This window comes from Lottia gigantea (assembly GCF_000327385.1).
Source record: "Lottia gigantea unplaced genomic scaffold LOTGIsca_8, whole genome shotgun sequence".
NCBI classification, from domain to species: domain Eukaryota; kingdom Metazoa; phylum Mollusca; class Gastropoda; family Lottiidae; genus Lottia; species Lottia gigantea.
In genome coordinates, this window is record NW_008710662.1 from 2,012,480 (window position 1) to 2,035,160 (window position 22,681).

The window sequence follows — 22,681 nt, forward strand, 5'->3', positions numbered from 1 at the left end:
GCTCTTGACTTAGCCAAAATATCTCGTCAATGGAATAGTACTATTTTGGTATTAGATTGTGAAAGCCGACACCTACTGCAACAAAGAGACTGTGTTCCAACCCAGCGTTGAGGAAAGTATTGACGTTTGCACATTTAGTAAGATTTTGATGAAACTTGGCGTGTATGTTAGCTAACATCGATAATATCAAGAACGAGTGGGAATACAATGTACTTGAAGGCCAAAGTGATGAATTAAAATTGAAACATAAACTAGATATTTTTTCATCCGCCAATTTATTTTCAGCCAAGATCTGTCATCCGTGTAGTCAGCCAACTTTGTAATCATCCAAAAAAAAACATATCTTCAAGACTGTCAAAAAGGGAAATCAGCTAAAATATTTGACATATTATTGTATGTATAAGTATTTTTTTTTTGTATGAACAGATGAAACGTCTATTCATATAATGCTTTCATGTGCACAAAACAATTAGGTTGTGGTAGTAGAAATTTCATCTGGTGGTCTACATTGGTTGCCAGTGTTTCTGTTTTCACCGACCTCGCGACCTACAGGTCCAATCACAGATAGAATCGCAGGTAATAGCAACATAGAATGAGCTAGTCCAAAACAAATTACGACCACCATTACGATCAGAAAAGCTCTTAAGACGTAGGACTGTGAACCAGCCAAAGCTAGTACTCCTACTAAAGATGACAGACCGGCATTGACCACAGGCGATGCTGAGGTCTTTACGGCATCTAGAGTTTTTTCTTTACGAGTTGGTTTTCCAGACGTGACAAATCCGTGACAGACATGAACACTGAAATCAACTGAAAATCCAACACTCATAATAAGGTCAATCATTGTGATTGAGCTAAGGGTCAAATCACAGATATAGAGAAAACCGAATATTCCCAGCGATATACTTAACATGTTAACTGTTACTAAGACAACCATTACAGGATGCGGCATTAATAGCAATGTAATCACAAACATACAAATAATAGCAATCCCAACTGTTAACAGGGTACCAGACAATATAGATACGTACTGCTCCATGAAAATAAAGACTGGGTTGAAAACAAATACATTAAGCTCTGATGCATCAACGAGTTCCCTTACTCGTAGCATAAATTCGCCCTGGGCAGTTGTATCTCGTATGTTCTTTGAAAAAACATAACACCTTGATGCCTTGATTAATGTTCCATCTGGGGAAAATTCGACATCATTAGTTACGTGAGGCACTGATGGTAAAAATGATTGTAAATTTGACAGGAAAGCAGAATTGGAGCTTGTGTTGAAGTAAGCACTATTGGCAAATAAATGATACCAACATAATGATGAATTATCCTTGATTGTAGATTCAGCTTCTAGAGTGTATAACAGTTCTGTCATGGATTGGATATTACCCGCATCTAGATAATTCATCTGCTGAAAGACAACTGACAAAACAAACGTATCTTCAAAATTCTCAGTATTCCACTTGAAGTATTTCTGAAAATACGAATCATCGCTGACAAGATTATTTAGCACAAGCCCTTGCTTAAGATTCAAACATCCCCAAATTGAGATAGCAATATAACCAGCGAATAGTACTGATATAATACATTTGCTTACTGGGTGCTGCACAAATGCCGACAAAATCTTTCTGGGAATATTTTCACAATAGCTTTCTTCGTCTGTACGTTTTGTTGGTTGAGATCCAGAACAGACAAAAGAACGACATGACTTTTCTTTTTGAGGATTCTGTTCTACAGGGGTACAAGTCACACAATGGCGATTTTCTCGTACTCTTTTGCCATGGATGGTTAAGCATCCCAAAAAGAAGGTCATATGGCAGACGTAACTGAACAGCAAAGCAACACCTGAAAAAAGAAATAGATAGGATCATAAGAAAACACAATAATGATTTCAAAACATAAGCAATTTTATCACAAATTAATGGATTTGAACATTCGTTTATTTTTCAGGATCAATATTAATCCAACTCATTTCAGCAAATTGTCGTGGCTATTCCACTACCGTGTATTCTTACCATTCAACAACACAATATGACCTTACTTCGTCATTATTCTGCCATATTACAATCACCATCTAAATGTAGATGTATATTTCATAAATTAAATACATACCGGTATATGCGCAAAAATTTCTAATACTTTGAAACCTGGACGACAATCCAATAAAGAAAGCAGTTATATCAGTCAAGGCAGCAATGGTTACAGATCCACCACAGCCCTTCAATGTAGCCCCCAATTGATCTTCAACTGTAGCTTTATCATGATGATCTGACCATTCAGACAATATAACAAACATCGAATCGACACCAACGCCTATATCAATAACAATAAATAATATCCGGGTGTGAGAATATGATAAATTAGCCCACTTTTAATTGCTAACATTTTGCTGGATGAAAATTAATATCAGGTGAAAAGACATGATCCGATCAAATAGTAAGCACGATCTGGACAGTGGGCGTAAAGAAACCGTCAAAACATAATGGAATCGATCATGAATCCTGAAAGGGGTAATAGAAAGAAAAAGGTTAAAAACCCCCGTATAGAGGAAATGGGATGGAAGAAAAGACAACTTCGAAACACCATTACTGGATAAAAGAAATAAAATGAATGAATGCAGTTCTACGTCCTGGATTAAAGAAAAAACTATTTCTATTGAGTTTTTCAAAACATAAATTATTCATGTAGCACGGCTACAGACAAAGATTTACTCACCTATAGCCAAAAATGGCATCACGCCAATGATATCTACAAAGAAGAGCCCACAAGAACTAACAAGTCCAAAAGAAGCACCGATACCTAGAGATACAGCTACTACACCAGCAGTGGCCAAATAAACTCTACTGGATACAAAATTCCAACTCGATAATACCAACGATGAGAAAGTTATCAATAAACCAACAGATATTCCAAATAGATATATATCTCTCGTGGTGTTTTCTTGAAATTCCTCTTTAATGGTAGTCGAAGAACTGTGGGCAATTTCTGTTAGATTAGTTGACAGTTCGGACATTTTCTTGTTAAACACAGTCGCCCACTGTTCACTCATTGATTCATTAACCTGCCTAAGGGGGAATACAATTTTCAGAATTTTGACGAAGGTCAGTGTGCCGTTCACGGTATCACCATAAAGATTGAAAGTTAAGTCCAATGGCTTCCTCATTTGATTTGTCCATTTAGGATATGTTACATTCCTTGCTCTGTATGCTGACAAAAAAGACGTTGTTAAAATTTCCTCACCACTTATAACACATTGGTTCATGGCGACACCGCAAACGTCATTGTGGGTGATGATTTTACCATTCTTATCAATCGAAAATTGTTTTATCTTGAGGATAATGTTGCTAATCTCCTGAACAACCTGTGGATCAAGTACGTCTTTTCCATCAACTGCTTTAAATATTACCACTGACGAAATATCTAGTTTCAGGAGACTCTGTACATTATAATTTGTATCGGTTTTATCAGCGAAAAGGGAATCCATCTTCTTAATATCTGTGGCAGAGCGACTGTTAACTGGTACATATAAGGTTATCAAGTCAGATTCCGATGTAAGAGTAAGCATACCGATACTTAGTAATCCACAAACTATAACAGGAACGATAATAAATACAACTGGATAACGGCTGACAAATCGAGCATATTTTTCAAAGATTTTGCCTGATGTATCAAGGCACGTGGAAAAATTATAACAACCCATTATTACTGCTAAAATAGAAATTAAAATGATAAATTATCAGGGACGAAATAGCTTATATCTAGCTTTAGTTCAATCGATAAAAACACAGAAATCAGCTTTGGTAGTATGGACTGACTTGTTTAACAGTTTGAATGAAACCAACAGTCAGTGGCGGAGCCACGAAATAACGAAATAACTAATTCGTTATAACAAAATAATTTTAAAAAGTATTCAAAATTACGCCAAAGGGGGTCCTTACTAATGAGACAATTTGACAGTTTTCACTTTCTAACATTATTAGAATTAGCAATCAAGTCCAGTAAATATTAATTACTAGCAAGCTTTGTGTATTAATTCCATTGGTTGTCTAAGTAACCACTGTAGTTTGCCTTGTAACCATCATTATAAAATGGAGTTGTTCTATACAGTATCAGGTTCAAAATGAAAATTATGTTCAAGACAACATGCACCTGAAAGACACATCCCAGATCTCTTCATGTGACTGAGAGAAAGAATCAGATGTGCTGTAATAATATATATCACTCCGAAAATGTCCTCCATGGTTCTCGAACGTAAATAAAAAACGCGACTTTGCCTTCAAGCTTTGTATTTTTTTGTATTTGGATAATCCGGGCTATATAACTTGACTTGAATAATGAGATTCTTTACTCTGAAGTTCTTTCTCCACAAGACTTGGAGATGTGGCTCTTCTATTCTAGTGTACATGTATATAATATTAATGAATTTTTATGTAATGTAAGCATACCTTACTTCACACGACATGAGATACTCAAGAAAATGAAATAAAGGTTCACTTTCAACTAATCCAAATGACCACAAGTAGTCCCCAAATCCAAAAGCAACTTTGGATTACTTTGGATTATGCTGTGCAATAAGTATATCTATATCAAAGTGTGCCGATAGCACTAATAACCAGCTGAAGTTGGTTTCCTTACAATTGAAAGGTATTATTTACATACTGTCTTTTAATGCTAACGGGTATTACGCGATATGACTTAAGAAGTAAATATTTTAGATATTGAGCAATTTTCTCAGCAAATACTATTATAACTTACCTGAAGATTAAGCAATAATATCTCAATATCTACACTCCTGGCACACTGTCATACAACTAGAAATCACAATACAGCTACTCACAAAAACTCTAATTAGACAGTATTCAATAACCCGATATCATAATTACAGTACGTATTATAATATTGTTGTCCACATGACTGTATTGTAAATGACATCAGACGTAACTAAAAGCTTCATGAAAAGCAGTTATACATTACTTAATGTATTGATATTATATACTTCTTTTATATGTAATAAAGTTTCAAAAAAAAATTATCATGATAAAGCAAAGTTACGGAACCCGTTAGGCGCAATTTTCCGTACTTTTATAAAATATTTCGTCTTAACGAATTAGTTATTTTGTTATTACGAAATAACTAATTCGTTTAAACGAAATATTTATATTATTTATATTTATAATAATATATTTATTACGAAATAACTAATTCGTTTAAACGAAATATGACGTTATTTCGTTTAAAGAATAATTTATTTCGTTTAAACGAATTAATTATTTCGTTTAAACGAAATACTATCAAATATTAAATGAAATAATTATTTCGTAATAGCGAAATAAGTAATTTGTTAAAACGAAATATTTTATAAAAGTACGGAAAATTGTACATTGTCATCTTCAGGTGAAGTGAGGAAATATGGTACAAGAAGTTATATATATACACAAAAATATAACATTAGCAACAATTAATTAGTGATTAGGAGCACAATTAATTGTTGCTAATGTTATATTCTTGTGTTATTTAAAGCAGCCTGAATGAACAACCGTGTTTACTCCATAATTATTGCACTTTCATGTTTTTGAATTCTGTTGGGTAACATTTTTGAGTCGTTGAAATCGACATGTTTCAAATTGGAGGACATAAAAAACAAACAAACAAGATATTATAAAATCTTTATTTTTGATTACTAGGATTCCTAGTGTTTAGTCATTGTTGCTATGGGAATATGATTTATGATAATATATTACATTATACAGTAAATACGATTATAAAAACAAAATAATCACTGTCAAAATATATTCCAAGGTTAAAATTTTATCAATAACAAGCTAACAAAAAAATAGGCTTCAAAAAGATTCTTCAAATAACAGAAATCGGTTCGTCTTGTTACAACATTTCAAAGTAATCTTTCTAACATCATATATCAATTGCTTTGGTCCACAAACAAATACATCTACAGTTTTCCTGTAACAAAGGTAAACATATAAATTATAACAAATAAAGTTCCAGTACCTTCTGTTGAATAGTAATTGTTACCTTTCAACCACCTGATAAAGGAAGATGTCTAACTTAGAAAGACTCAAAATTCAGAACTCGTACAAAATACAGTGATGTCGTGGTAGATCTGATTGCATAAAATAGGATGTCCATTACGGACAACTTTAAAAACTCATGTGATAGGATTAAAATTTCAGATATCCATAGGCCTATCTCCTACAAACGACGGTGATATCGATGTAGATTTTAATGCATAAAGGATATCACAATTTCAGATAACTGTAGGTCATTCTCTCTTCAAAATGAACATGATCCGATTTTAGCATTATTATCACGCCGTCGGTAATAATATGTAATTTATGTATGTATGGAAGAATGCTAGTAACTGTTAACTAGTAAACTTCCTGCAACTTCTGCAATATGAGTTAAAATGATGAGTCAATATGATTATTAAAAGAATCGGACTACAGAATTAGCTTTGGTAGGTCGAGGTTCAGGTGTAAACAGCTAATATCAAAATAACTCCTAGTGTAAATTTGAGTTTAGCTCTTACCTACAATGGAGATGGGATACTGAAGATAAGACGTTAGCCCAATCAGGTCTGTGGAACATGGTTCGTGGCTGAATGAAATTTAGAGAATCTTCAGAAAAGTGTCTCTGAAAATAAAGAAAAAATTGATCAAGTTTGAAAGAAAATGCTAAAAATGTTATTCATAATGATCAAATAATGGTCCTGGTACATTGCATATACATTCTGAAATGTTTAATCCTGAATTTCCTCCAAAACATGATGGAAAGGATGTCTGAAAATATCAATGTGGAGAATTATACCTGTTCTGTTGTACTATCACTATTAGTAACATAGAATTGTACCTCTAAGCTATTTGGAAACTTCCTTTCCAACAACTGAAATGTAAATAATATTGGCATGAGGTACTGTACTGTATTATCTTACTAATCAAATGTCCTTCGTAAAAAGGTTCACATTGGTCTTATGGAAGCAAGAGTTTATGATTTTGTTTTAAGAAGATGGAAAATTTATATGAATAAGTTAAGAGTGAGATAAGATAGCTGGATATTTCCGCCTACCTGATGCGATAGTAATATATCTTCCATGAACCATGCTAAATGACTCAAATCTCTAACTATCCATATAAAATATAACTTCTTTAATTTGCCAACTTTATAGCTAAAATATATTAAAATTATAAATTGCAGAAAAGTTGCACATCCTTCTTTTCTGCTCCTGGTCTATATGAAGACGGATAATGATAGTACGTGTTTCAGTGACGGGGTATCTTAAACATATCCTGTTGCATACAGAACCTTTCGTTTATCATACCATTTACATAGTGTTTTCAGTGTTATATTACTATATTACACCAGTAAAGGAGAAGACCCGAACTTGCTATCAGGACGCTAACAAAGGTGCAATTATTACAATATTTTTTTTGTTCTTACATTTGCATATCTAAGTGTGATTATTGACTCAGAATACACAAATACAGCGGAAAGTGTTAGTCAATTCAGAATAGTTTAAAATGACATAAATACACAAAACACTAAAACACCACAAAAATGTTGGTCAAGTATCAGTTTATAAAAGCAGAAGGTGGCTTTGACATTCAAATGAAAATACAGGTTCGCTACCATAAACAAATACAATGTGATCTGGGTGTATCAAAAATCTAGAAATTATGTGGTAGAACGCACACACTCAAAGAGACCAAGTAATAGTTACGTAATTAAAAAAATACTGGGATACCGTTGTTAGTTTGTAAAATTATAGACTAAAAGATACCGTAACATATCTTACCGTAGTTTAAGTAAGAAGCTTATAAAAGGAGTAACACCTATACCACCTGCAATACATACAGCTAGTTTAGATTGGTTCATTTCACATAATGGTGAACTGTACGGTCCATCAACTTTTAGTTCTGGAGATCTAAAATGCAGATTTGCAATTGCCAAGAATAAATGTGTTGTCTTGTCTTGAAACTTATATTATAACATCTGTTCTTCAAAAGGATTTCTAACTATTTCAGTATCAAGATTCCGTCCGTCAGGATTTGGTTTTAAAAATATTTGCTATAGTGACGTCAGAATCTGAGACGTTGAACGAGAGGTACATAATGTACATTTTAAGTCTTCGATTTGCAAATAACGACTTGAAAGCCTCCTTAAATTTTATAATTACGATCTATAGTGTAGTCATACTCAAAATGTTGCCTTATTTTCCTCCAAAACCCAATGAATAATACAGGCATACCTCACTATGTCTTCATAATGTAGTTCAGTATTAAATGCCTTGTGTATATTTCCTGAAAAGCAAATGATGGAAATTCGTCGAAAAGTTTATTCCAGTAGTGGGTACAAATATCACCAGAAAGGTTATGTCATTTATGTATCTGGATATTTTAACTTAAAATGATTGTAGTATTTTAGGCATCTGATTTGTCAATCACTAAATTCGGTTTTTTGAGTTAGTTTTATTATCCAATCAGATTGCTGCTTTTTTTTAAATCTGGATTTTTTTGAGAATATAAAAGTGGATAACATTTATATCTGTTTCAGCAACTGTCATACTTTACAAACATTGTCGTAAGTTTTAATAATTACCAAATCACCTGACCAATCTCCTTTATGTCGTAAACACAAGTTGAAACCACTCGACGATTTATCAGGACACTGTAAAATATAATGTATGGCATACAGAACCTTTTCTGTAACTAAAGGTGCAAACACACGAATGGTCTTGGTTTTTGTCGCCGATTAAAATCCTCGACGCGTTCCCAAGATTATCGTGTTGCCGACAGGATTTATAATATCAAACAAGTTTGATACTTGTTTCCGATAATTTAATCGTCTGTAAGACAGAGCGCTATCATCCAATCCGATTCATTCTCCTTCAATTGCATGCTCCGCATGTGATTATCAGTTGAAAACGAATGACTGGAGATTTTTGTGCCCGTAAACTCTTGACAAGACTCCAGTAAGTGGCAAAAAACATCGACTAAGACCGTTCGTGTGCCCGCACCATAATAGTAATACTACAGAGTAACAAATTAATATACATATATGCATATAAGCAATCCGTATCACAAGTCATCAAGTAGTAAAAAGAATTTAAGACGAATCACGTTAAACAGTATACAATTAGGCTTAGAAAACATTTAGGAACATCCTTCAGTTCATTAACATCTATTATTTATAATCTGACAATCAAAGGCAATGGATATCTGTAACTTTATCAATAAATATTTTTCTTCGCACAGAGAAAGCGGTAATAATCGTTTTTGTTTTTGTTTTGGAATATAATACAAGATCCGTGATTAATTACCACAGAGTATGCCTCTTTCAAACACAAGCGTGATCTCAGATGACATTGCGTTAAATTTTTGATGTAATTCTCACCTTAGTGATAGAATATGGATGCCATTCAAATAATGAAATTCTTGGGCACTTCAATAGAACATACTAAAATAAAAGATAAAAAGTAGAATATTAACTTACAAGTAAACCTATAAATAAGGCAATTTCGGGATTTCTCTTTGCAGAGGTAATTCCTCTTTCACCGTAAGAACCCTGTTGGGCAAGCAAAACAGAGACCAAAACGTCGCATAATACTCATTGCATTTGAGCTCAAATTCTACAACATCGAGACCAAGTGGATACATCTTCGCTTGAAGCGCTGGCATATTACCGACTTTATAATCACCAGATGCAGGGACATTCAGGATGTACGGATCTCGAGGGCCATGAAGACAGTGGACGGTTGGACTGATCACGTTTTGCTGAGATTATTCATTCTCCTATTATCGCCAACAGAAAACTGACACCAAGAAGCTGGGCGTTCAGAATCTCACCGACACGGAGACAAAAAAAAGAACCTAGTGGTCAACCTGTCAGATGAAGCATATACAGAGAAAGCATGGGCAAACTTCAAAACTGTAGTCTATGACACTGCCAAAGACGTACCAGGACACCCTAAACGAACACGCAAGGACAGGTTTGACGCCAACAACAAACAGATAACCTTCGTGTTAATAAACATCCAATAAAAGGAGCGAAACCAAAAACTCTACATTCTCTTTGTCATCCTCATAAGTCATAATTTGAAGGCATGATGGCAAGAGTGGTATCAGACCCATTTACTGTTTCAAATGGGGTAAAACAATGCTGCGTCATGGCACCCACGCTTTTCAGCCTTATGTTTGCTCTTCGCTCTTTGCAGCTCTCTACGCTTGGGTCACTATCTGGCAGTTTTTTTAACCTGCGGCGTCTAAAGGTGAAAACTCACTCAACAGAGGCGCTTATGAGAGAATTACTGTTTGCCGATGATTGCGTCCTCACAGCACTAAATGAATCAAATCTACAGGAGCAACGGACTTTAGACCATCAACCTAAGGAAGCGTTGCTACAGCCTGCTCCAGGTCTCACCCCTCAGACCCTTATATCGAAATCGAAGGAACCAGAATGAACGTGGAGGGCCTCATGGAAAAAAGAAGTGTCAAACAGACTTTCAAGGCTTGCACCTCCCTCGGGAGACTCTGACAATACGGATAAAAACCACTGGCAGTCTATTAACCTCAATTTTGTATGGCTGCTAACCATGGACACTGTAGAAGAAGGAGCTAAAGAAACTCGACCAGTTCCAACTCCGTTGCCTGTGCAAAATCATGAGAATATCCTGGGAAGACCTCCTTGACTGCATGTGGCATACCCTAACTGGGATGGGACATTCTCGCCATTGATAGCTGTGCATAGCTACGCGCCGTCATCATAAGTGTGCAGCATTTTGGGGAAAGCTACTAACCCACAAAGAAAGATCAAAGCATTTGCATGACCGCAGTGCAACCGCTTCGTGTTACAATCATACCTGAGGAGCCACCTACGTAGAAATATAAAAGAATGCTTTTTTTGAGAGTTCCGCACTAGCAAAGCTTGGTCAGAAAAAGTTCTTCCCCTTATTGTGTTCAATCCTTAAATCATGGATTGTGGGTAAAGTCAGCCACCAGGAAAAATATACATAGTTGCACAGACCTGTCCCGGTATTGCTTTCAATCCATCACATTTCAACTGAAGTTCTATAACATCACCAGTGTACGCCGTAATTTTGGTAATAGTTGTTGTTTTTCTATTAAATATACGTATTATACCGTCAACTATATACAATATCAAAGGTACAACGATCCAAACCCACGACTGAAAAGATGAAAACGTTTTAATTATATCTGATTTATAAACAGAACATCACTTCTTAAACAAAGTCACCCAAGACTTAAGCTTGAGTTACCTCCCTTGAAATGAAAAATTGCACGAGGTTAGACTTACCACCACAAAATGAGCAGAGCATTATATGAGAAGCTTGAGCAGGGCTCTGAACAGTAAGTTGCTCTATGCAAGGGTTGGGTGGACTGGGTTGGGTTGCATGGTTTAAATAATGCACTAAAATCTTAAATTAATAAAATCCATACATTGCAGCCTATATGTTGAAATTGTGGTCTTTCTGTACATTGTGTTGTATTGTGGAAGTTGTCGCTAAACGTATACTCGGGTTGTGATGGTAGTTCTACTGTATTTACATAATCTATTGAAAGGTTGCAACCAGGCCAATGATGTTCTACATTTTTCTGTTGTCTAATTGGTCCCCTGAAATTGGTGTTGGAAAATTCAATAATCTAAAAAATCTTAGCAAATTTATAATGCACAATGTTTAAAAGTCAAAAAATTGAAACAACGTACGGTGGCTCACATACGACATTTTCCACTTTTTATTTTGAATTAAAAACTTTCCGAATTTATCATTACTCTGTCGTTTTATCAGTTTTTTTTGACGCGATAGCAATTCTTGCCATTTCAATTCGTAAAACTTTGATATGACCCTAGTCAAATTACGAGGAACATTGGGCAGAGAAACAAAGCTATTGAATAACCAGACTTACTTCACAGCATGTATTAATAATAAACCGTAGAAAATAAATATCAGCCGGTGTGTGTAATAAAATACTTCATAATTAGAATCTCTGGAAAATAATAAATTATGTCAATTACTGAAAATTTCAATCCAAAGGTGGCCACGGTATTACCTGCGATTCAAAGCATATAATGGTATTCGTCGCAGTTGAAACGAGTGAAACGCGTTTGTTAAAACGTAAAAAAAACTAACAAAAAATGTGATCTGAATGGTTGGTTTTCTAGATGCTACCAACCAGAGAATCCAGATGCTCTCGGATTCCGCTAGTCGCAAGGTCGCGTTAAGCAACTGCAGCCGAATACCTGGGCACAACTGAACCAAAACTTGTTGAAGATGTTCCCCCCAGATGGACAGTGACACCAATCCAAATTTTAAGGAAGGTCTTGCCAACCCATGAATTCTAGAATAACCTTTGGTAATTTTGATTCTAGTCGTATCATCCAACAATACTCTCAAAAAATCGAAAATAGCGACCACCTCTTTGGTTTTCCCTGTTCAAAAATTAGTCATCTCCTACCTGATATGTTTATAACTTGAAGTAACTATGAGGACTAGAATTAAAGCCATTAGTAAACCAGTCACACCAGATACTGTAATTATAGAATATCATGATTTACAGGGATCCGAAAGAGGTATTATAGACTTTATATTTTGTGACACTAACAGCTTCTGCATGGATCATACAGATTGTCAGTTGGCAATCTGTTTCAGTGTTGCTTTGTATTTAAAAGTTGGTATCAAAATCTAGGTATATCGAAGTAAAATGTACAACTTTTTACTAACCTGTCCATAGAATGATGAAAATAGGGTTCTGTTAAAAATAGAAGAGAAGGAGATCAATTAATAAAAAACGTGGGATGACTAAAATTATGAAATTTTTTATTCTGACCTAGCTACAAGAGCAAACTCTCATTAGCCACTCTATTCAACTTATGAGGCGAAATAAAATTTTCACTTGACCAAACACCAAAAACAAAGGCATATGTGAAAGATGCGTTTGAATTGAAAATAGTTTCAAAATCGACGGCGGCCAATTTCAATCTAACGGCGACTAAAATGTGTCCCCAAATATTACAAATTACAGTCGCTATCAACCTATGACATATGCGACCATATAGCGCGCCATTCACGCTTATACCACGCTTATGGCAACCTTAGCGCGCTCTAAGCTAATTTTCAATGTAAAGGAGCTCAGTTAACACGTTTCTTCGAGATATCAAATAGGTTAAGATTTTTCAAATTCTATTCCAGAGCATAGTAATATGAATAGTATACATACCTGGTTTGGGTAAGAAGCACCATTTACCTCAGGATATTGATAGTTATAATACAGAGAATATTTCAAAGCGTTAAAGATATGACCAATAACATGTATTACTGAAACAAGACAATTTAAGTGAGTTAGTTATGAGTTGAGGCTTAGTTAAGTACAAATGTTAATTGAAAATGATACTTTTGGCACACAGAAATGGGATAGGCGCTAACCAAAACTTTAGTCGTGGGCTTTAGAAGTTTTGAATTCTATACTCTTTAGTTCAAAATAATTAAACGGGCCCAATAATTTTTTCATTTGGAAAGATAATGGATAACCTCGCGATATTTCGATCGTATCTTATAGAAGAGATAAAGTTTAAGCTTAAATTCTGTTGAATGTAAAATTCTGATGCTTTACGTTATATAGAAGAAATTGTGCTACATCATCGTATCCAGAGTAGAATTCTTTGTAACGAAAAACAAAACAAACCAGAAGACAATATTATGGTAATAGCACAGACTTTATGAAAACCTTTACATGACTCCAGTATAACTCGTATTGTTGAAATTCTGACCTGTAATATTAAAAAAAAGTTTCTACTAAAAGGTAAACAAATACAAGAATAAGAAAGCAACCATTTTCGGTTCGCCAGGATCCCTTCTACTAGCTGGTTCTTGGTCAAACTTATTAGCTCTGAGGAAAGATTAATCAAGGTCATAAGACAGACACACCGACCAAGATAAGAACCCATGTTAGTTTCCAACACTCTAACTGACTTAACTACAATCCCTCCTCTGGAACTGGAATTGTACAATGAAAACATATTTGATGACTTGTATGAAAACATTAACAGCTTTCAGTTTAAGTGATGACAGTCCAGTGATTATCAAGTTATTATGAAGTCATAAAAGCTGTTCTGAAATGGGGTTGGTATGATGTGTATATGGTAAATTACCTTTGAATTAAGATATGTTATGAATGTAAGTATACAGCGACATGTAGGTAATAATATTAGTCCACAATTTAGATTAAGAATGCTAGCAGTACCACGTGATATGCACATCGAAACCTGAAAATAATATAAAAATAACTGAAATGAAATTAGTTTTTAGTGGATTTCTGCTTAAACTGCAATTTCAAACGTTACTTTATAAAATCAGAAAACAAAGACAATATTATATTTATATTAAATTAAATTAAATTGTTTTCCCAGAATTGGGATTTGTTGTCGACATTACCATGTTCTACACATTCCTTCATTAATCATTTAGTTTTAGTTTAAGTTGTAACAATGTATTATAGACCTACCCCTAATATCTGACGAACGTAGAAAAATGAAGGATCATCTTTAAAGTAATAGAATGTTCGGTAGAATAAAAACAAACAACCACATATCCACACAATCTGAAAACAACACAATATTTTGTTGTCCTGTATACATGTCGGATTGTTACCTTGAAAAGTACATTGGTCATTCTATTTCTGGGGAAAAAAACAAAGTTATCAACTATGTATATTTTGACAAGGGTATTTAGGACCTTTTTGGAGGGGGGGGGGGGGGGGGGGGCAAGAGGACAACGGCTTTAATACATCCTTCAACAGTAGCTTATCATAAATATGTCACATGCTGATACAACAAAGGCGATTTATCTCGTAGAATGCTATAGGCAAATTCGAAAGGTTGGGCCGTCCTGTTATTTCTGTATACTTGAGTAATAGTTGAAGAATCTTTATCATGCCACGATATTAATAATTCCCACATGTTAGTGGTTTAATCAGCTGGCAAAGATCAAAGGTTGTTAATGATTAAAGGGCGTTTCCTACTTATTCTAGTTATTTGATACTCTGTTTATAATTCTAAACCACCACTGACCTTTCTACAGTTCATATACAGAATGAATAAATGTAGAAATGAATGAATGAATTTAAGCAACCGTGCAGATAAATCAATTGGAAGTGGCTGATTAACTCAAATGGTACAAAATGAAAGAAAGAATATAAAAATGAAAAAAGAAAAATACTTACAAGGAGGAAATATTTTTGTCCATGTCTCCTTATCCAGGAAGCTACAGAAACTTGATATGCCATACTTAAGAGCTGCACATCTCATTCCACCAGTGTGAATAAATCATCCGTTCTGATTAGATTTTATAAGTAATCGTGAAATATTTACTCTAGTACAGGAAACCGTTTTCTCAGTGGTAGGCTCCATAAGTTATGGTAACACATTTTCTTTTATTCAGAAAGTGAACAAATACTGCTCGATCCTCGAAAGCACTGGATTGTGTGTGTAGTCTTCTCCACAATTGTAAACTGTTAAATGAAACTTCCACAGTGTTTATCATAATATTAACGTCTTTAAAGCTTTCCTTATCTACTCCTTTCATTCATTCCGCCCACAAAACCTGCTATTTCCTTCTCGTCTCAACTGGTTTTAAGATCAAAGCTGTCTGTATTAAACATTTGGTGTGTCTATAATGTATAAGAAACCTGTCTTATATTACTAGTGTCTAATGTGATTGAGTCTAATTGGTATTAATTAATGTAAGTACTCTGATCTGTTTTATTATTATCAGTTTAACGCAATATCAGATCATTCTTGTTTTTTGTTCTTAAAAATATACTACCTCTTAGGATGATCTCTTGGTGTCAAAACCTATACGACATTATCTCTCTATAATCCACTAAATCCATAAAACTAAGTAATAATCGATTAAACTAAGTAATATTGAAACACGCTTAGAACCGTTTATAAATTATTTCTCAGTTTAATGGATATATCGTGTTATATGAATATTCTATTATTTAGTCATAGCACCTAGTAAGTCCATCTGATGAATATTTACTCCATTCTAAGAGGTAGTATTCTTTCAAGATTATTAAAGTGTATATTAGTTGTGGTATATTTTCAACACAGTAGAAAAACAAGCACTGACAGTGTTGAAAGAATGAAAAAGGCTATCACGATGTCAAATTCTTAAGTAGCATTAAATCTCTTGGTATATAGCAAGCCTTTTCTTGTTGTGTTTTTTACTCCACATTTGAAGAATAATAAATATGACGACTATACTGTGTGTTTTGAGACTTCGAGGTAAATGCGTTGTACTGGACTGGCATAACCATCACCCTATTCAGTATTTTGTGGCAGGAAGTTTGTCAGGCAGACATACAATATTCTATTTACGTAAGTCACTTAGATGTATCAATCAACATTGGGATAATAATCGAAGTAATGGTAAAATTTGATTGTCAAACCACTATTTAAGAGCTTGCAATTCTGACAGCAAAACAGATTTTGTGTATATGGGGGAGTAGCATTGATGATTCTTAAACAAAATTTTTTAACATCCAGTTTTTGCTCTTTCTTGATTTTGGCGGAAGCAAATTCTTCAGTTTTATGAATGCAAAATTGAGAAAAAGCCCAGAAAAAGCAAACGCTCACAGCATAACCTTTTGTATAACCAAAATTTGGGTAAAAGTCTGAAAGTTAAAGTGCTGTATCGGCCAGAGTTTGCAAGGTAGGAACTTGAAATTTAGAACGTAACAAATTCACATGGACAAGTCCCTTCAGACGAAATTGAAACTGTACATCTCTAATAGTTTTCGAGCAGCAATCTGTCAACATTTTGGTCTTAACCCCAACCTGTGCAACCAACCACACCCCATACTAAAATGGCCATTATTTCGCCAATTGTGACCCGAGAGAAATAATTATTGCTTCGACTATTTCATTCTCAAATAGAACATCTGATTTTTTATATTTTCGATAAGATCGACCTTGAAGTATCATATTATAGATTGCCGAAATTAGACTTGAAATTAACACCCTCTTCCAATGTTTTACTTTGTCCTTTTTTTCAAACAGCCATATTTCATAATATCCATTTTCTTATATGCTATTTCCAACCATTTTTTTTCACGGTTTTTTTTTATTTGTTCTGATTGTTATTCAAAGATTTCAAGGGGATCTTCTCTAATGCTAATTTCCGATTATCTAGTTTAAAGTGTAGAGAAACCCAGATTTACAAACATTTAATTATTAACATACATTTTGTTTATTCAAATTAAAGAACTTCAAACTTACAAGAACTGTGCGTTCGTTACTTTGTTATTTGTACAAAGTGACAACCCTTTTCCTTATTTTTAAGAGGAAAATCGCATATATTTTGTTTTCATCTCTGATAGTTTTCGAACCTGTGCAACTTGACTGATAAAAAAGTAAAGTACGTTAAATTCTTGTCATTGCAGTTCCGAACGTAAAATGAGAGAGCAAGGACACGAGCGATCTAATATATTAAATACTTTTTGCTCTTTTGTGCTTTTTAGTCGTATCGATCATGTAGCGTGCAACGGCGATATCATCAGCTTGGGTCGGACAGGTGCAGACCAAGTTCTCTTAAACCGTCACCAGAATCAGACAGCTGATCCAAGTAAGTGATCAGATTAAAAGCAAGTTCAGTTGTTAAAATAAAACATCACCTTGACGAATACATATTTATAGCAAGACATTACGTGAATAGGACCCACCGAGCGGACACAGATTGTCATGGACGAATACAAGAATCCACGATATTCCCCTAGAATACAAGTGCGTAAATTGAACAGTTTGTGAACCTTTTAACTTTCTTGAGTCGAAACAAGATACTTGGTGAAATTACTCGGTATGATTTAGGATAACTGCACCGGATTGTCACCTCAAAAGGATGGGGAGGATGGAACTATGTTTCCAGTGTTCAAGAAAACGACCAATCAGAAGAATGAGATTTAATAGATTTAAAAGTATGTACTCTATAGTAAGGTTTTGAAGTATACGATAACCCCTTTCCATAAATTAATGTTATTTTAGGCTTTGTCATACTATATACCCACAATCATAATTAACTGAAATCTAACTGAAACAAATTCTTTAAAGACACATTCTATCAATTAGAATTTTGTCTTGGTGGGGATTCAGTTAAATAAATCTTGGCGGGGGTTCAGTTAATATTGTAGAAATACATTATACATGTACACAAAATAGTTTCATTACATAGATTCTATCTAAAATCACGTATCAGGAGAAATCCCGACAAATACTTTAGATATTAAGTGAATAATTGGTCCTAAGACGTATAGACTAAATGGAGTTTTAATCCCAATCTTTTACTCCAGATTGGCCTAAAAGACGGTCTAGATGGCAAAAGATACTATCAACATGATTATGCTTCTTTAACCATTGATATCAGCTTTTACAGCTTAATAATGACATACTTATATCGGGTCACGTGAAGTATTATAATTTATATTACAAAGAGATAACACTAGTTTGTAGGCCATCAAATATTTTACATCATAATAAGACTACATGTTACTTTAGAGATAGAAAAACAGATAACAAGACAACAACAAGTTGAATTTCCAGGTTAGTTGCAACAGTACTTTATTGATATATCATCATTTTACAGTGCATATAACTGTTCAAGTGCAGTGTTATAGTGTTATAGTGCTTCAATTCATAATATCAAGGCAGTAGGTAGTTGATTTATACTCACACAGAGGCATTGTTTCCACATTTCTGTAAAATCATATTTTACATCTTGCATTCACAGCGTTCAATACAGAACTTGCCTAACGTGTTTTGTATTAATTTTCAGAGTTATACGTTAGGTCTATCATGGAGTTTGCTAAACTAAAAGATGTTACAGAGAAAGGTATAGAGAAGTACGCAGAAAAATTAAATTCATTAAGTCAAACGATTTGGTCAAATCCAGAATTAAATTATGAAGAACATTCCGCTCATGCAGCATTAACTGATTTTCTTGAGAAAGCCGGATTTAATGTTGAGCGAAACTTCAAGTTGAAGACTGCTTTCAGAGCAACTTTTGGCGACGATGATTCATCAAAACCTCATGTCGTTGTTATCTGTGAATACGATGCATTACCCGAAATAGGTCATGCTTGTGGACATAATCTAATAGCAGAATGTGGTGTGGCAGCTGGGCTTGGTATCAAAGCTGCTATTGAAGTCTCAGATAAGTCATTAGGAAAGGTATGTGTTTTCGATCAATTAAAGTATATAATTTATTTACAAACACAGTTCCAAATATAGATCTCTGTAGTATACATGAACTTTCTAATTCACGCATTTGCTAAAAGGTTAATTTTTACACATAAGTACATACTTTTAATTATTTTTTACGGTGGTTTGTAGCTAAAATGTGGTGTACTGATAGATTTGTTCGGCTGGATGCATATAGAAATCACCAACTTTCTATTCTTATTTCGCAAGGTGGTTTCTTCCAATGAACTGCTGCCAAACTTCCAGTGTAAACTTTTTGTTTTCTTCAGGTAACCGTTCTTGGTACGCCAGCAGAGGAAGGTGGTGGAGGAAAAATTGACCTGATAAATGCTCATGTCTTTGATGATGTTGATTTAGCTATGATGTCACATCCTACTCCATTCGACCACTCTCACCCACCAACTCTTTCAATTGCACAGTTAGTATGGCGTACTGTAATTCATAAGTCCTTGTTTTGGAATGAAATTAATTGGTTGCTGTTCAACTTTGTCCAATTATAGCCGTAAAACACAAAATGCAATGAAAGAAATTTAGATGACGATTCAAATGTTTGTTCTATTTATTTAGATGTAATGTTAAATTCCATGGGAAAGCATCCCATGCTGCTGGATTCCCATGGGAAGGAATTAACGCCCTGGATGCTGCAGTTTTGTGTTACCAGAGTATATCCTGTCTAAGACAACAGTTTAAACCTAAATGGAGGGTTCACGGTGAGAGACAAATTCTATTTTTTCCAATGCTCATATGTCACAATTGTTTAGTTTTACGACCATTTCGACAGATGAAGCCTAATCTTAGATGGTCATAAATGCTACGATTTGTTTTGGTTGTTGGGGCACTCAAATTAAAAAAGATCGATTGAACAGAATCTCCAAGTAACGCCACTTCCCAGGACTTGTTCAAAAAACAGTGGCAAGGTTGTTCCAAAATTCCCGTTAACGAATAAGCGAATAATTGATTTCTGTAATTTCTGAAGACAACACTGCTGTCTTTGGAATCAGACAATAATCAAACTAATAGTTGGCTTCTACCCATCATAATCAACAACCAATGTAAATAACCAATCAGCAATAATTTTTCATTCGTACCTTCGTAAAAGAAGAGTTGCAGGTCCGACGTGCAAAATACAACATCCTCGAAAAAGCCACGTAATACATCATTAAATAGCTATTCCCAAATTTGTCGTTTAAAATAGTTGCTCGATTGCAAGGAAAACGTATAGAAACTGCGAAAAGGGTTTAGATATAATAAGCATAGTTTTACACGTTGAAGTTTTATCAGAATCTCCCTTTAACTATTGAGATACAAATTAAAAACATTGTAGGTGTAATTAAGAATGGAGGAGCTAAACCGAATATCATACCAGATTTAACCGAATTAGAGTATTATATCAGAGCACCGAATGATAAAGAATTGAAGATCTTAATGGATAAAGTTTCAAATTGTTTCGAAAGTGCCGCAGCCTCTACTGGATGTACCGTAAGAATATCGTTTGTCAGCTAGTTCCTCACTTTTTTTAGTTCAAGTTCAAAGAATCAGCGCTTCAGATATTAATTGTATTTTCCCCGATTTATTGAGTATTTTCATTGTGTCACCCTTAGTTTTTTATATCAGTATTATTAAAAATATTTTGTTATAATTCAGGTTGACTGGAAATTTATTGATAAATCATATTCCGGACTAATAAGCAATAAGACTTTGGTCAAATTGTTTGAAAAGCATGCGATTGCTGCTGGTATCAATCTATCAGACGATCCAGATCCACCCACGGGATCAACCGATATGGGCAATGTGTCATATGTTGTTCCAAGTATTCAACCCTTCTATAGTATTGGAGGGAAAGCGGCCAATCACACAAGAGACTTTGCGACTGAATCAGGTAAGAAGTATTTTGAATTGTCAGGAGAAACAGAATGCTATATTGTAGATTAAAGATCGAACGTCAAATATCAACGAATCGCATAACAGATAATCTCGGCTTGTGGCAGATAAAATATGATTTGGCTTGGGTGGGTTTTGTTGGTTTTTTAGGTAACAGATATTATAACAGATGCGAAGAGTAATGTAACATAATCTGTGTCCTATGTGCAAGTTTGTTATCGTACCAAAATACAGTATGATCCCCGGCAATTCAATGTTACTGTGCTGCTCAGGCATATTTGGTTAAAAAAAAAGAGTAAATTTTAAAACCATAATTTCCATCTAGTCTGCACTCATTTGTTTTCTGAAAGCCCAATTGTCTGAAATCTATGCTATATTCGGTGTCTTTTCAGGATCACCCACTGCTCAGTCGTATACATTAAAACAAGCCAAGGTTCTGGCTTTAACAGCATTAGACGTTTACACCAATCCAGATTTATTACCCAAGATAAAACAGGAATTCCAAACTGATCTGAAAAATCTGACTTAAATAGAAACATTCATTGATATCTTAAATTATATATTAAAGATAATGGTAAGCTTTGTTTTCATTTACCTGCCGTTAATTGGAAAATTGTTCTTTGTCGTTGTGTTAAATACATTATATGATTAATTGTATGTACAATAAAAGCGCACTGTTATTATATATGCTTGTACATAAAATATTCTATAATTTCTACTGTATATATTGCTTATTGAAAATATAAAATGAGTATTAATAGAAATAAAATTCAACACAACAATGATCAGTAGACAGATTGCAGGTTGATACAGTGTTAAAGAGTGTATTTCACAAGTGACAAGATTAGCCTATGCATAATATTAGCAAATAATGTACATTGGTTAAATGATATGAAAACAAAGATAACACTAGAGCCACACGTGGCACAGAGTGGGACTTTGCAAATGTAGCAAATTGCAAAAGACTCTGAAAAAATCAACCTTCTACGATAATTACATCACGCGCAAGAGCAGTCTAAAGTTGAGATGAATTCTTTGGAAGATTGTTATAACGGAAGTAGACAGACCTCACAAATGAAAGTATCAGAAGATAGCCAAGGTCAATGACATTTAACATTGAAAGGGAGAGGGTCAACAAAGGTCAAGGTTACGAGATACAAGTCATCAAAATTTTTAAATATATACGGCTATAAAACCGGAAGTTGAGATAGGACAGCAAATATAAAAGTATAAATAGATAACCAATTTGAATGACCTTTGATCCTACAAAAATCAGGGTCAAAAAAGGTCAAGGTCAAAAATTGAAAATTTTGAATTTTCAAAACCTGTTCCTTTTTTTGAACTATAAAGCTGAAACAATTGAACTTCTAAGACAACGTGGCTCAACGAATGAAGTAATTGTATGCAAAGTTCCATTTTGAACAAATGTATACGTTGCGAGTTAAGTCCCTTGTCAAAATTGTCAATAATGATTAATTTAACCCGGATGTGCTACGCCCACCTCAATTTCTTTTGCATA

General features: G+C 34.3%; 3 protein-coding genes across 3 annotated transcripts; 1 reads left to right on the forward strand and 2 right to left on the reverse strand.

The window, feature by feature from the left end:
* Positions 1-469: 469 nt before the first annotated feature.
* On the reverse strand, positions 470-3,013 carry LOTGIDRAFT_108477 (hypothetical protein; the record flags this gene model as incomplete). Its single annotated transcript, XM_009066941.1, has 3 exons — positions 470-1,845; positions 2,113-2,313; positions 2,716-3,013. 3 exons carry the CDS (start codon positions 3,011-3,013, stop codon positions 470-472), a joined length of 1,875 nt encoding a protein of 624 aa, XP_009065189.1.
* Positions 3,014-5,840: 2,827 nt separating this feature from the next.
* LOTGIDRAFT_155376 (hypothetical protein) lies at positions 5,841-15,311 on the reverse strand (the record flags this gene model as incomplete). The annotated part of the gene is made up of 18 exons (XM_009066942.1): positions 5,841-5,958; positions 6,545-6,648; positions 6,823-6,897; positions 7,081-7,180; positions 7,808-7,936; positions 8,261-8,312; positions 8,619-8,679; positions 9,406-9,468; positions 11,035-11,196; positions 11,288-11,291; positions 11,937-12,017; positions 12,486-12,558; positions 12,752-12,779; positions 13,248-13,345; positions 13,713-13,797; positions 14,179-14,292; positions 14,532-14,627; positions 15,249-15,311. The coding sequence occupies 18 exons, from the start codon at positions 15,309-15,311 to the stop codon at positions 5,841-5,843; spliced, it is 1,506 nt and encodes a 501-aa protein (XP_009065190.1).
* A 3,565-nt stretch (positions 15,312-18,876) lies between these two features.
* LOTGIDRAFT_211007 (hypothetical protein) lies at positions 18,877-21,856 on the forward strand (the record flags this gene model as incomplete). The annotated part of the gene is made up of 6 exons (XM_009066943.1): positions 18,877-19,257; positions 19,551-19,699; positions 19,849-19,991; positions 20,606-20,760; positions 20,926-21,160; positions 21,555-21,856. The coding sequence occupies 6 exons, from the start codon at positions 18,877-18,879 to the stop codon at positions 21,689-21,691; spliced, it is 1,200 nt and encodes a 399-aa protein (XP_009065191.1). The 3' UTR covers positions 21,692-21,856.
* Positions 21,857-22,681: the final 825 nt, after the last annotated feature.